Source organism: Condylostylus longicornis, unplaced genomic scaffold (genome assembly GCF_029603195.1).
Source record: "Condylostylus longicornis isolate FDR11 unplaced genomic scaffold, ASM2960319v2 ptg000040l, whole genome shotgun sequence".
NCBI lineage: Eukaryota > Metazoa > Arthropoda > Insecta > Diptera > Dolichopodidae > Condylostylus > Condylostylus longicornis.
In genome coordinates, this window is record NW_026578009.1 from 14,029,104 (window position 1) to 14,046,568 (window position 17,465).

General features: G+C 25.8%; 1 protein-coding gene across 1 annotated transcript in view; it reads left to right on the forward strand.

Moving 5' to 3' along the window:
- LOC129609931 (DEP domain-containing protein DDB_G0279099-like) overlaps positions 1-17,465 on the forward strand; it is a 118,178-nt gene that overhangs the window by 80,736 nt on the left and 19,977 nt on the right. The window contains exon 4 of the mRNA XM_055522221.1: positions 17,132-17,354. Within this exon, the coding sequence (XP_055378196.1) occupies positions 17,132-17,354 (223 nt within the window). The remainder of the gene's footprint in view (positions 1-17,131; positions 17,355-17,465) is intronic.

The following is a 17,465-nucleotide window of genomic DNA, read 5'->3' on the forward strand; positions in this document are numbered from 1 at the left end:
CTTTATGGTTCAAAAAACGTTAAAAAAATGGTATATTAGAAAAACATTTTATTTGGAAAAGAGAGATTAAAATTTAAGGAAACTTTTGGTTTTGGTTTATTTATATTAGATTATAGTAATATTGATATTTAGGTTTGGAGTAAATAAAATAAATTAAATACAACTAAATCACATTTATAGAATATACAATCTAATTACTATTTTAATTAATTCGAGGATAATATCTAGACTGTTGATTAGGTTAAAGGTTGCAATTTGAATACCCACAACATTTAAATTTTAAGCACGAATTGCAGTATATAATTCTTTTGAAATTCGAAATAATTTAAAATTAATTATGAAATTAATATTCCCCATTCTGTATTGTCTTTTCCATAAACATTTTATACGATTCTGTAGTGTATTTCTTTTTAAAAATAATTTAAAATAAAATTAAATTAAGATAGAGATGCGCCATTAAACTCCCTCCGAAATTCAAATATTTTAATAGAGATGTGCTTAATATGAAGAACAAAATTTTAAAGTAGTATGGCTAATTCATAACTACAATGTTCTGCCAAGGACGATATTAAGGTAACTCAAAAGTTCTAAAATTCTAAATATTTTACTAGTTGATTTTACTAATTCCGAATTTATACTACTCAGTCATTACAGCACCGCAATATATGAAATAGTCATAATTACTGATTTCAAATGTATAAAACTTATCAAATATTAAATTGTATAATTAGATTTAATATCCACGTAAACTCAGTTACAAATCACAGCCTAAAATTCAAATCTCGAAATTAATTTTTTTAATGCAGTTTCGAAGTATATACTATACACCCACATCACGACATTGAGTTTTTATATCATAAACTTCTTACATAAAAATCTTTTGTTAAATTTCATTCAATCTGTTGAAGATGTAAAGAAAATTTTATTAAGCTTACATTAATTATGTAGGTACAACATGAGAACTTTAAGAATAAAAAGCTGTTTTATGAACTTTTTTTAAACAGATGGCGTCCACAATGCTAACCAAATAAAAAAAAAACTAAGAAATAGAACAGCAAGCAGGCAAATATTAAATCATCGGGAATTCAATTAGGAAAACCTTCTTTTTCTAAAATTTTTTTTTTTTTGAGATCGCACATTTTATTTTTATTATTTATTTTTATATTGAAGCTCTTTTTATTCCTATTAAATATTTATATTCGTTATATGCTATAAAAATTAAATAAATTTGCTCTTGGTCTTAGTCATAACTCATTTTTTCATTCAAACGTAATTTTGTCTAGCAATGAAAATTTTTTGATTTTCGGTTTTTTTTTAAATCATACGCCAAAGTCATAAATCATAATCATAAGTAGAAGTTATACCTACACCTTAGAATTAACATCCATGTTATATATGGATTTGTTAAACTAAGCAAGTTAAGCTGCTGAGAGGTTGACAATATGGAATGCTAAGACTAAAGCACCTCTTGTTTGCTTTAAATTAATTTAATGCTACCTACTTTTAACGCACATGTGTTTTCCTAAGAAGTTCATGAAAATTGTACCTTTAATTGAGATTTATTACTATTTCAGCCAATGTGGAGTGTCCCAAAATTTTTTGGTAACCATACTAATTTACACAAAACGAATCAATTATATTCCTGAACTTAAGTTATTAAGAGCTGTAATTAGCAATATTCTTTTGGTAATTAAGGCAGTGTTGGGTTTCAAAGTTTTCCATTGTTGGCTAAAAAGCAAAGTGATGCATCTCCAATAATTACATTTCGAAATATACTTATGTATTTTAAATTTTCAAAAGAAATTATCATTAAAAATTTGAGTTCAATTTTATCGGCAAGGCATATTTGGCAGATATGCAAAAACGTAACACTTTTTCCTGTATGTATTCAAATAATTGAAATTTTTACTAATGGTTAGACAATGAACCTTGGACCACTTTTCGGAATCACGGATTGCATGCATTCACAAAATTTCGCCAATTATCTTATCCGAATTTTGTAATTAATTGCACAAAAAGTTAGTAATGAAGACCAATAAATTTTACTTGTAAAAAAAAGTACCCTTGACGCAATAGATCCTGGTTTTATAATAGTATTAGTATAACGTTTTATTATAACATGTTTCCATCGATAGAAATTGTAGGGTTGGTCTTTTTTTTTAATAGTTTCATGGTGTTGTATTAAATTTGACAATTTTTATATTGAGCCACTTTGCAATTGAGTGCCTCAATTAAGATTCATAAATTGATAAGAGAAAATTCTATTATAGCCTGCATACATAAATAATGTTTGTTATATACGTATAACAATTAATTTTCTTTGTTATTTACGTACAAAATATGTAAAAACAAAGATCTGAATAGAAAAACATGTTGTTTTGTTTTTCTTATCTTTAGGCTAAGTTCACCTTTGTTCACCCATCGTATATAAAAATATTCAATTAAAATTTTACAGGGTCAAGTACATGTACGCTATTCTTTTAATAAATAAAGTCTAGCAATGGCAGTAGTATGGAAAAGTATAAAAACAATAAAAGGTACACGTATGTGTAACGTACAACAATATTTTTAATGATTAATGATTTACGTTGTACAAGATCGTATATGAACATGTTTATTAGTATTCTTGAAGTATACATGTACTATGAAAAACAATAACAATAAGATAATATTTTATGTACCTTCATGGTTTAAGTTTTCACGTAATTTTACTTTTAAAAAATTCAAGAAGCTAGTTAGAAAAAAGTAGATTTTATTTTGTATTGAAAAAAAAAATTGCATAACTATAGGGGCAATTAATTTTTAATCTTATTCTTAATTTTATGAAACGTACGTCATATCAATAATTTCATCCCAAAATACATTTTAGAGAAAAAACAAATTAAAATTTCTGTTTTGATTTTAATTTATGGTGCGGAGTATATTTACTTCTTATTGTCCGGGGAAAATCATATTATTTCAAATTTATTTTACACGTATCGCGAGAAACTATGAAATATGTAGCATGACACACGCGTATTGATGCAATTTTCTCATATTCCTAAAATTCATCCATTTTGTGAATTAAGGATCTCATAAATAAATTTTCCATTTTCAGCTTCTGAATAATCCATACTTTTTTTTATTTTCCAAGGAAAACTCAAACCTTTAGCATTTAATTGTATTCAATCAATTTGATTCAATTTCGAAAATGTATTTTAAATACATTTAAATTTTTTATTACTTTTTATTGTTTTTTAAAATTTCGCAATTCATAGCCAATTCCGTAAGCATTAAATAAAATTGGTTCTCAAATCTTTAAGAAATTTTTTAAGCTTTTCTAGACGTTGAACACATGTAAGATATAAGTAGATATGTACTTGTATATAATATGTATTTTATATACAAATTGTGTGTAATATGAGACCATAATAAAAATTACAAATGAAAAAAAATGAATATTCTTAAAATTTACAATGAAAACGCAAGAAAAAGAAAGAAACAAAGTGAAATGTTCAACATATGCACATACCATGTAAAAAGAACAACATTAGGCCTTATACTTACATACAAGACCATAAAGAATAATGATAAAAAATATTTATGTATGCATGAATTGTTTCCGATTATTTTTCTTTATTTCTTTGATTTTTTCCCATTTTTTTTTCTTTTTTAATATTGTAGATCCTATTGTATCCTTAGAGATTGCCATATTATCGTCTAAACAGAAAACCAAAAGAGAAAAAACGGGGAGAGAAAAAAAAACCAAAAATAAGAAATAAAGTAAAGCAACTCGGGAAAATTAAAATTTAAAGACTGTGAGAACCTTGAAATCTGATATTTGCTTTAATTTTTTTTTGTTTTTAAATTAATGCCATTGGCATTGAAAAACAAAAAGAACAGTAAAATGTTTAGATAAAATTCGAAAAATAAATATAACGTTTATAGAGTAGGCAATATTAAACTTTGGGCATTGTAAAAATTCCTAATTTGATATTTAAAAATTGAAAAATTTAAAAAAAATTATTTCAATCTTAGTCAACCCTTATTCAAGCACTATTTATTCACAGCTTCTTCTCCTTTGTTTACGGTAGGTACGTTTATGTAATTTACTGCAGTCGAGTGTATTTTCAGATTGATGTGACTGATGAAGCTTTAAATTATAGCAACATGCTTTTGTTTTCGTTAATAATTTTGTGTACCCATGAAGATTAATTTTTCAATATAATGAAGCTATTGAGAACCATTTGTATAAATTTTCAATTCAAAAGCTATCTGAAAATTTTTTTTGGCTTCATTTCAGAAACAGGAAAACAGAACGGACAAAAAAAATTAATTTTTCCAACTTAACATTTTTGAATTTTTTATAACCGTCTTAAAAAGGAATAATACAAGGATTTATTTTTTTTTTTGAAAATTCTTTTTTCTATTGAAAATTAATTTTTTATTTAAGAAATTCTCTTCGCCTTCCATTTGTTACTCCTTGTTCTCACAAAAAAAAAGAAATCCAAATTAAAATATGCGTACATAAAATTTTAAAAAATTATTTAAAGTGGTAGATGGTAAATTTTTTAAAGTATCGTTTAACCTTCTTAAATATTAGCAAGAAGATTGAATAAAAATATGAAAAATAAATGGGATTGAAAATTAAAAAAAAAAAAATCTGATGTAGTCAGCACATAACCGACCGCATTGTTTATTGTCTAGTTAAATGAAAGTGTTACAGAATATTATAAAAATGTCTGTTAAATACTTCTTTCCAATTTTTAGGACATTAGTAAGCTTATAGTTAACATACCTAGAAAAATGTAAATTTGGCTCTAAGTAGAGTTTCGCTTTCCCTGAAATGTTCGCCAGTTAGTTTCGGTAACAACCAGAACTCAAATATCAAATATCAAGAAATTCCATCAATTCGTTCCGTAGATATGGTGAAAAATGTAAAATCGGTCCGCAGATCAGTTTTCGAGCCCAGATCTTTCAAAAAAAATTTATATGTTCATTGTTTTAATACGAGGAATTCAAATATTAAATTTTAATGAAATCGGTTGATTATTTCTGTTTATATACACAAAAATGTATATTTGGCCCGTAGTAAACGTCTAGTTGCCGATGCCCGATTTCTTCCAAAAGCTAGGAATTTTCGCGGACGGTCGAGCTGAACTTATATATAAAATTTCAAGTAAATCAGTTGAATATTTTCTTCAAAATGTTCAAAAATGTAAAACAGGCCCGCTAAAAAGTGCAGTTCCCGAGGCCTGATATATACCAAAAGTTGATCAATCCGTGCCATGGTGGAAATAAACTTACATATAAAATTTCATCAAAATCGGTTCAGCCGAACTTGAGATACACGCGTGCACACACAGACAGACAGACCGACAGGTTGCTAAAAATAGTTTACTTACACTTCCTTACTATGGAGCAGTGCATTCCCACCGAAAACTCGATATGCAAAATTTGTTGCCATCACATAACCTACCTATTGTTTACACAATACGGTCGGTAATTAATTTTTACTTTTTAAAATATGAAAAGAAAACTTTTTTTTTATTAAAATAAAGGTACACAATATATGTACATTTAAGGTTAATTCCAAAATATTGCCGTTGGACACAATAAGAAAAAAAATTTAAAGTCAAAAGATTTGGAAAATTTATTTTAAAATATAATTCAAGTAGATATACAAATTATTAATCATGCATAAATTAGTTGAATATACGCGAATAAAAATGGTAATTATAGCTAGGCAATGATTTTAGTACAAATGAAAGAACGTTGCTTTATTGAACAATGAAAAATACTAAAACTGTTTTTTGTGGCAATTGATGCTGGCATAATAAAAATATTACTTTCATTTCATGTTCTCTTATGATGTTATGATGTCTCTCTCTCGCGGTATGCGTATTAGGAGCTTGCAAAATAAATAAGAGACTTGCACCCTCTGACTTTCATATAAGAAAGAGTTCAATATTGCTTTAATGTAGTTAATTTTGCATTATATTTAAAGTAATTTAATGAAGTGAAACGCTTTTTGTGATTAAAAATTATAATTTCCATTCGTACAGTTAATGTTAATTTGTCAGTCCCACTACTGAATTGACATCCTCATAAACATTGGATACCTACATATCTAGTTTTTTTTAATGTGTTTTTTTTCTATGATTTCTAAATAATATCACCTGGTCACCAAACATCTTTGTCTTCATTATTTATACCCAAATTGAAGTTTAATAAATTTTCGTACTTTAGCATTGACACTTTTAAATGTTTTCTCAACAACTCAATTTACAAGTTTTGTAATATAAATAATATGGTGAATGGCATTTCAGTTGACTAATATCAAAACTTTGACATTTTTGGCAGAATAGAATTCATTTATATACTCGTAAGTTGAAAAAGAATTCGGAATTTATAAATAAAATTAATTAAAACTTTTTCAAAATAAGTAATTGGAAATAATTTTCTTAGAAAAAAAATTTTTATGTATTAAATGAGGATGAATGAAAATTTTTCCTTAAAATGTGAACAACAAGCAAATTTCTGTATTTGATATTTCAAAATTATTTTTTTTATATATTTCTCTATGTATTTATTTATATTATATAAACCATACGCAAAATAGAGTAGGTGCTGATAGACCTACATCTATTGTTTACCTTAAAAAAAATTAAATTTGCACAATATCGATTGCAATACAAACATATATTATATTTTATCGGCTTAATAAAAAAAATTTTAAGATTTGTTTTCAGCAAGTACATAATTAACAATTAAAATATATTATATATAATGTATAGGAAACTATTTCAAAGCAGAAGAATAAACCTACTCCATAGTGCAAAATTTCTAATTTTATAAGGAGAAAAACGAAGAAAAATTTTGAAGGAAAATATTTGAAATATGGCCGGCATCATGCCTTTTCTCATTTTTCAAATATTTATTCCAACTTTATATTGACCACAGCCATTACAATGTATAATCATATTGCTTAAAATATTTATTGAATATACACACACTATACTACAGCTTTTCCTTTATTGTGTTTTAACAATTAATTGAGTTATGTCAGAAATTTATGTTTTACAAATTGAAAAAGATTATACAATTACTTCAACATTGTTTAATATATAAATTTTCATATTGTGAGCATAAACGCGTATGAGATAGACTAAAAATCTTCATTTTTCGACCTAAAAAAAATAAAGAGTTAAGCAATATTTTCATTATACTTACGCTATAATGTGATATATGTACCTACACGTAGTAGTTACTAAAATAAGCAAAATTAATATTTCAAATTTCAATATAGTAAAAATATTCCAAAAATATTACATTGAGTTAATGATAGTTCAAATAATTGAATTAAGCAAAATTAATACAAAAACAAAGGTGGGTCAAACTAACAGTTTGTAAAGTAGCACTGGTAAGGAAAATGTGAAAATATTATTTCTTTTAAAAACAATGTAGCGATGCACTGGTGCATTATTAAAATTACTTATATTTACATATATATGAATATATTTCAGGGATTGCATACATTTAGAATAAGCTTTGAGATAAAACGAAAAAAAAATTTAAAAAGGTGTTAACAAAAGTGCTCGAATTTAAGAATTCATTGAGTTAAGAAGTTAATAAAAATAATATAATTATTATATTTTGTAATGGCATGGCATTTACTGTTAGGTTTGCATTCATAGAAATTTTGAACAGCTTGTAGTTTCGGAATTGTAATATGTTACGATAACTTGATGTTATATTATGAGAGGTGTAGGTGGAAAAAAAATTTCTTCTAACGAAATAAACTACTTGTTAGTATTCAAAAGCTGCATGATCTATATACAAAAAAAATCTCAGCTTTTTTTATTAAAGAGTTAAACTAAGGAGCTCTTTCTTTCAAAATTTTTTTGGAAGAGTGCTAATTAAAAATATTCAAAATGATTAGTCTAAACTTTCTTCAACCGAATTCTTTAAAAAATTTTTGTGTGTTTTTTAGAATTTCATCCTCTTAAAATATCATTGCTAATGTTTTATTTATAACAAGAAGAGTCTTGCAGATCTCAATACTAATTGCACCCGTGATGGTGCAAAATATTTTCAAAATGCTTAAAACATGCGGCAATCTAACAAAAATAACAGTTGTTCCTGCTTTAATGATATTACGGTTGTTTAATAGCAATGTCAATTAAAATATTGTATACAACTTCCGTTTGTATTATTTTTCAACACATTAAAAATTAACAATGTTTTTAGATAATATTTTTTTTCATTGTACAATTCATTGCCATTTAAAATTAAAACAAGAAAACAACTTTTCAATTAGCCATTTTTTTTACTCCAAAATTTCTGCTTACTTAAGTTGTTCCTGTTTTGCTCTTATAATCTCAAAGGAAATTAAAAATGAGGAAAGTTATAAATTAAGAAAAAAATATCAAAATGAAAACGAAAAAAAAGTAAAATAAACAATAAAATTAGAAAACGACGATTATAAGAAAATTAAAAATGGTTTAACCTAGGATTTTTTGGTATGAAAAGTTTTTCGAAAAAATAAAAAAAATAAAATTGAAAATAAATTTATAAAAGGGAAATTAATCAAATTTGAGAGAGAAAATAAGGAAGAAAAAACAATAGTCAATATCAATTTCTTTTTGAATTGAAAATGAAAAAAAAAATATTGTTAAACACACTCGAAAAGTAGGAAGATTGCAAAAACTAAAGATTTTTGTTTACATAGAATTTGAGGGAAAGAACAAAAACAACACAATTTGAAATAATAATTTTTGCTTTTCTTAAGTATTAGATTTAAAAGAAAATATTGAGAAAATATTAATAATAAATTATTAAAAGAAATTATTAATAATTGAGCTTTCCAAAACGCAAAGGAATTGGATTTTGTTTTCCTTTTGGAACTGAAAAAATAAATAAATTGAATTTTTTTTTGAACACTGATTAATTTAAAATTTTAAAAATTAATTAATTGGTCTTCTAATTAACTTATATTTTTTGCTTAATTTAAGTACACCAAATTAAGAGTAAAGAATAATTACGCTAATTTTCACTCAATAATCTTTTAAAGTAAAAAAATACTTTGATAAATCAATTTAGAGAAGTTTGACAAGAAATAAATTTATAAGTCATAAGTATTTTTTTCAAAAAAAACAAAAAGAAATATGTCAATTGACTATAGATTTGGAAAAAATACTCTATGTAATTATGAAGAAAGATTTGAATAAATAAAAGATTTTTAATTAAATTAAAGGATATTGGAATTACAAAAAGAATATTTCTTTAATTTTTATTTAATTGAGGTTCCATATGAGACTTAATAATATAAAATGTTTTACAATGCAGGCAAAAAATTATGTAGATACTCCGAATGTGTACGATTTGTGTCCACAAGAGACTGAATCAACGACTTTATTACGCTTAGAGCTCAAAATATATATTCATACAAGGTGAATCTGTAACGTAGTAAAAATTTCATTATTATTTTGTAACTATTATAAAGAGAAAAGTAAACGTTATTCCAATTTAAATTTTTTTAATTTCTTTTAAAACTCAGAACAGGTTATATTTTATTTTTGATTTAATTTGTTTAGCTGATATAAATTTTATCTAAAGTAAAATAACAATTTTTCTTGGAAACTGTCCTGTTTCTAAATTATCTCGGTGGCGGAACATCGTACAAAAAAAGTTTTAAGAGGCAACTTGAAGACCAACTGAAACTTGTTTTCATATTTGAGTTTCAAAATATTGAAACTCAAATTATGAAAACAAAAAAATTAATAGGGTAATTATTTTGGTAATTGGTCACTTTATGAAAAATTTGATATTTTTGTTTTCTTTTTTTTGGGTTATATTATTCATTTTACAGATACCTCAAATGAACCATTGTTTCAAAACCTGAGAAGAGCTACTTTTCAGCTTTCGATTGCAAATCTCAGCTTTTTTAAACTAGTTAATAATTATGAAAGTTATAGCCATTCAAGTCAGTACAGTTTTTTCTCGACAGCCAAAATTTTCAGCCGGGATTTTGTGGATTAAATATTCAATTGACTCTCCCCTTTAAATTTTTTAAAATTAATATCGTAATAATAACTACTATCTTATGTTATATTCTTTGCATGTAATTCTTAGCACATTTCCAAAAAAAATTTGAAAAAAAGTGTTTATTAGGTTTACTGTGTCCGTTCGTGGAACATGGTTACAATACTTTTACAGCCTTGAAGACAGAAAGCTGAAATTTCACGCGTACATACATTTTTACTAGAAATTTGAAAAATGCCATAAGCATTTTTTAAATTTCTAGTAAAAAATTTTGTAAACGTAAAAAAATAGTAGCTGGCTTCTTCTAATATTTGAACTTTAAAACAACAAAGTTGCCGTTAAAATTTGCCGTTATCTAAAACTAATTTTTTCCAAATTTTTCATACAGTTTTTCTCCTAGACCGCAGATTGTATGAATTTGATATATTAGTAGCTTTGAGACAGAAATAGTTTAATTCGTCAAGAGAAAATTTTTTTCAACCTACACCGCCTCGGAAAATAGCGGACCTCAAAATTTGTAAAATTTGAATTTTTGGCTCCAAAACTGCAAACTTTCCGAAATTTCTATAAATTAAGAAAATTAACAGTAAATCCCGTACGATTAAAAAATAAAATTATTTTTTTAACTCACAGAATTAAACGTTAAATTCAAGCATTATGTTAATGACTCTTTCAATTTTTTTTTGTTTCATCCGAAATGTATGCAATTTTCTCATACATTTGGGATGATATCTTTAAGATGAGCTAGTTGTTTTTAAAGACAATGATATCACTTGTTGAAGGAAAAAGAGCTACATTACAAACCATTGATTTGATCCCACTTTATTTATTGTACTTGTACATTGCATAACTCAAACTCAACGAAAGTAAATTTCAAAAATTTTTAATGATTTACAACTTAAATGTAAATTTATATTTGAAAGTAATTGCATTTATTCTAAAAATTTTATATACCAAAAAAATTTAATTAAAATATTTAAATATTATTTTAATTAAATTAAAAGTGAATTTATTCTGTTATTTTTAAATTGGCCCGAATTTCACATTTACTTAGAAAATTTTAAAATGAAAATAAAAAAGTTTTTTTTTTAATTTTATTTTTCATTTCAAATAATTTACATTATTTTACTGTAAATAATCCTATTTATTATTATAAAAAGTATTACAGACCATGTTTTTATGGCGTTTAAAAATTTTCCATTTCAAAAGCACGAAATCAATTTATATGAGTTGAAATACCTAAACGAATATTTTAATTAACTAAAAAACCTCATTTTTCATGAATAGTTTTAAAAAAACTTAAACACTGTGGAAATTCACGTACATAAATACGAGTATAAATGTACGTTAATATTATTAATGATATCGCTTATTTGGTACAAAAAAATAGTAAAACTTCCATATAAAATTTTCAATACAATGAATCAATACAGTTATCGTTGAAATAAATGTGAAATTTTCATTGAACATTACAAAACAGAAACAAGTTGAAACGTTTCAAAGGGTAAAAACTGATTGAATTATATCCTGCACCTTTCATTGTTCTATAGCAATTACTCGAACATGTGAATTCATTTTATAGAAACTTCACGGATATGTCTGACATAATTGGACATACGATTGCCAAGTTTCATGAATCTGACCTTATTATTTGTCCGAATATTTAAAATTAACCTTCGGAGTTGTATGGCAGCCATCCAAACCTATGCCGCCATCCCATTAAAATTTTTAGAGCATATGTAGCATATAATTGGACACATGTATACAAAATTTCATATTTATACCTATATTAGTTTTTGAAATATTTAAAATAAAATCTTTGAGTTGTGTGGCAGCTACCCGAACCCGTTGCCCAAATTAGTCCAATTACAGGGTTCGTCCTTGGCACAAAAGAAATAACTTGTGGAGGTTTGGTGTCGATTGCATTATTCGTTTTTGAGTTTATCGTGTGGTCGGACGGACGGACGGATATATCTAAATCAACACAAAAGTTTTCGTTGAGCAAGAATATATATATATGTCCGTACCGCAGATGACTCAAGTAGTTACGAACTCTATACCAAAGTTAATATACCCTTCACGAAGTGCAGGGTATAATTATATTCAAATATATGTATTTACATTATTTCGGTTTTTCTCTGATTGATTTCCTGTTAAAATTTGTATGGTGTTAAAATTATTACGAAAAAGAATATAAAATTAACTAATTGGAATTTGAAAATTTGATTTAAACATACTAATGGGACCAATGACGCAGTTTTAGTGGGTCTAGTTCTTAAAGCGAAATGTGAGTCCTTAAATCATATAATTTAGTTTATTGTAATGAAGTTTCCAAAGTATAATTGAGGATTTCATTCAAAACATGTCATTTAATTTAGTTCTATATGTATTTAACTTTTGTGACTCAAGGAATGGAATAACCAACCCTTACTTGATTTTCATTATGGAAAAATGCAAAACACAATGCTCTTTCATCCAACACGCTTTTTTCTTTATTGCAATAATTAGTTTCTGTTTCTCCCTCTTAATGATTTTAAATTAGTTTTTTTTTTTTGTAAATCATAACTTTTGTTCAATTAAAATTTTTAATGTAGATGACAATAGCAGATGACACTACACAAAAAAAGAAAATATTTCAGAAATTAATTTTTTAATAATCTAATTAAATATAATTAAATCTTGTACATTGAAAAAATTTGTTTTATTTCAGAAACGAATTTATTTAATAATTCATTAGTTATTAAATAAATTCGAATAAAAAAAATGGTTTATAAAATAGCACATTTTCCTTAATTACTCTACTGTGTAAATTGTTCTCAGTAATAATTGAAAAATGTTTACTAGTCAGTACGTTATTACATACATTTAGGATGAAAATAAAATCTAAAAGAAGCGCTAATGTAATAAAGGCGGCTTCATTGGCAAATTAAATGAGCTGAGATAAATAGTCATATTTTACTTATTCACTCCTAGGAGGAGCATAGGACTAGTGCATGATATCATGCCCTATTCTCTAGGAATTAACTAGGTGACAAGCCTGCCGTAGTTTTATTTATATTAAATATTTAAGTTTATTAATATTTACTGATTATTTTTTCTTAGTCTTTAGTATCGAATATTATGAATATTTGAAAATTACTTGTATAATATTTATTAGTATTGTATATTAAGTTATATAATGTTGAATATAATTTTTATAGTGACCTGGCTGGGGTTTGAACCAGAGGACCTTTCAGTTAAAGTACCGATGCCGTAACCACTGCAGCAACGGTCAGGTTGAGAAATTACCTATAGTTCTCGAAAAATAAATTAGATTTAAAGGAAATTACTTTTAGTTTTAAAAATTCTTCTAGAGCTTTTCAAAGATTCATTTGCATATGTAAATATATATAGAACTTACAAACGGACAATGGCAACCTAATGAGTAAATTTTTTTCAATTTTATACGAAATATGTTTAAAACAAAAAAAAAAATACATGAAAAAAAAATCTAATGAAAACGTTAAAATAAATTGTTAAGCCCCCATTTTTATGCTGCTCTTCAATTATTGTAAGGTCATAAATGTTTTTTATAATATCTTTATGAATAAGAAACGACCTTGCTATGACTTTTCCTTGCTTGTATAATATCTATAAGTATAATAAAAATGTATGTAATGTGATTTGTAAGGTAATCTTTGAAATTAAAAATTAATTTTCCACTTTTTTGAAATGCTTTTCGAAAAGAAAGTGTATAGAAATGTAGTGGGTGTTTAATTATTGTACATAATTTTATTATATACGTATATTATATATGTATATATTTACGTTTTGCAATTTATTTGATCCTAAGCATCTAACTCAATGCAAGCCATTTTATCTACAAATTATGTAGCGTTGCAGCTCTATTGTTCAAGTAGTTGCTCGATTGCATTGAAACATAATTACAATTTCATAAGATTTTTCAAGGTTAATTTTTATGTCTATAACTAGTATAGGACTTATTAAATTGATTCGACAAGAAAAGCGAATTAACTAGTAGATCTTCCTATAGATCTTCCGCTTGATTGTAAAATGTTTTTGATTGTAAAGCAACTGAAAGTATTGTTCCTATATATAGCACATATCTAGGTACGATACTTTCAGTAGAAAACTTTAAATACGATTAGTCAAAACTAGAATTTTCTTTGCACACCGTGTCATTTCTCAGCCGATCGTAGAATTTCCAAAGAAACGAATATACAAAATTCAATAAGTTTTGTTTGTATTTCGCTTTTATAAAGAGTCGTTGAAACCAAAAATAAATACAAAGGACTGTTATTTCAATCGTCCCACTAGGAGATATTTTCGTTATATGGTTCATTTTGATATTTAGCGAATCAACTTTAAAGCCTACCCAAGTCACGGGAATCTCATTATCTCAAACATATTACTTTTGATTAGTTTTGTATTGTAACAAACAAAAAACATATAAATATTATTGATTTGGTGAGATCTTACAAATTATTGAATTTCCTAAATAAAACTAAATTATAAAAACTCTTATTCTTTCTTAGCACACACATTTAAGTACACAATTTTCTTGAAAATTGAATTAACAAAATGAATAAATTGAATTCAATTACCTTCATTATTATTCCTTAATTTGGTGTTAAAATTTTGAAATTTCTAAACTCTCCATGAATATTGGATTTTGTAAACGTTTGTATTATGTCGGTCTATCAAAATGAACAAAATGTGTATGAAATATGCTTAACTGTGAAATTGTACACATCTTTTGTACATATATTGCTATTCTATAAACAAAATAAACTTCAATGAAGTTGACTGTATTTTGAAAAACATTGAAAACTTCAAACTGTTACTGTCTATGCTCATGAATAAAAATGAGAGAAAAATAAATTAGGTTTTATGCCACACAATACAATTTATATTTGATACTGTCAACTTAAGGGTGTTAGTATAATAAAATTCTCTTCAAAATTTAGAATTAAAAAAATATCATTAAAGAATCGAAAGTTGTATTTTTTACAAAATTTTTAGAAATCCGAAACTATAAATATTTCTGCTGATGTCAATGGCTGAATTTCGGAAAAACAGCCACGATTTTATAAACATTATACTATTATTAAATTTTCATATGCACGAATAATTAAATCCAAAGTCTTTTAAAAATTAAAACATTGCAAATTATTCAGTTAAACGCATCCACTTCCTATTTAAATTTTTAATTTCCCAAAGGAACAAAATATTTCTGTGACAATTCGGCAATATATTGTAAAATTTGCATTAAGCTGCATTATAAATTTATTGCATTATAAGCAGCATAATGCAGTTACTCTTATTCATTATAAATATTTTTAGTATGCCTTCCAAATAAGTGTTATAAGTGTTCTATAATATGAAAATATGCAAAGTAGGTATCTAAAAGGAGGTATGTATAGCATAAGAGCATAATATTTTAAAGAATTTGTGGTAATTTTTTTTCTACTTTTACTCGGTTTGCATTATATAATACGTATCAATGGTAACTATACAAACTTACACTGAGGCTTTTGGAAGCACCACGAATGAAAATGAAAAATGTTACTTGCTTTTATTCTGTTTCTTTCTGCAAAGAAAAATGAACAAAAACACCTGAAATTAAAACGGAAGAACGAAAAGAAAAATCAGTTTATGGTTATCCAATCATTTCATCACAATATATAGGTAATGTTCTTTTCATTTTTCCTCTCATTTAAATGACGTCAGAAAGAGACAAGGATAATAATGTTCGTAGCTTCGAAAAATCATTAACATGAATTAATCATTCACATAGCATCTACACTTTTTCACGTACGTATAGAAAGTTGCGGTTGTTCGAATACCTATCGATTTAAATATTAAAATGTTATTTAAATGAAAAATTGAAATTTTAATGGATTCACTCTTGAAACTTAATAAGTTTTTGAGACCTTTGAAATTGTGGAGAACTACCATTATAAGAGAATTAAATTGGAATCAAGATTATTTTCTTTTTTCTTTTTCTGTTTTTGATTAAATTTTAATTCTTAAATAAATGGATGAATGAAACTTTATGAAAAAGAAAGTTAAAAAATGAAAAAAAATTAAAATTTTAAATATATATGGGTGTCTTGTATGTTATGCAATTGTAGAATCAATTACATATACAGTCTTCCTTTCATATGTTATGAGCATTAATTTATGTTTATTGAAATGTTGCGTAGGTCTACCAAGAAATTTGTAAAATGCTATAACATACTACGGTTTTGTGCATTTGAACGCCACACAAATGAAAATAATTGATAAAACTTTGATATCTTTTGACGAGCATGGAGAATGAGAGAAGTATGAGAGATAACTGTTTCTAACATATCTACATAGAAATTCTACTATATTTTTTAAATATCTGTATTAATTGAAATCTGTTGCTCGAACTCATCTGGAAGAAATATGTACGTTTACAAGTTTGGTAGCCCTGTTACAATATTCACATTAGAAGGACTGCTTCGATTTAAAAATCTTGTTGAGATTCGCTCTCGTCACCTTCATTGGGAGAATCCCATAATTCTTTCCCCTTATGAAAATAAACTCAAATTAATTGATTTATCTGCTATAAGTAAAAGGCATTATGGGCTGGGAGTGATATTCATATTTAAAATCAAGAAATCAGTCGTGATTTCCCTCGACATGTTGAATAAGGTCGTCGTTAATTTCATAAAACCATCAAAAAGGAATCATTCTCCGACTTTTTTGTAGAGCTCGTTTGTAGAATATTGAGTTTTTATAACAAATTGAAGAATACACTTCAGTTCACTAATGAAGGACACCATGAAATGACCATTATTTGGTTAAAATTTCTAATAAACTCTTTTCTAATTGACGTCTATTTAGTTATTAATACATGAACTGTAATTTTTAAATATCTTATTACTTTATTTGATTTAAAATAGTTTTAATTCTAAAATAATGTCTAATTTAGTTAATCTAAGTATATTTTTATAAACCTTTAGGACCGAATGACAAAATAGAAAATACAGGATAAAATAATTTTTCGTATTTTAAATTTTTCTTTATTTTTCTTAAATTTTTTTTTAAATCTTGATGTTTTTTTCTGTCTTATTTTCAGATGCTTCTACAAGTATCATGGGTTAGACATCGTGATATACATTTACTAACTGTTGGACGGTATACATATACATCGGATCAACGATTTCGAGCCATCCATCAGCCGCAAACTGAAGACTGGATTTTACAAATAAAATATCCTCAACATAGGGATTCTGGAATTTATGAATGTCAGGTTTCAACGACACCACATATGAGCCACTACATACATTTAAATGTTGTTGGTAAGTATATGAGTTTATTATTATAGTAACTGTTATTTATGTGCTTTGGTATCGAGTGTTCTTGTATTCTTCCATTAATATTTACTGTATATAGGTAATAATATTACGAAT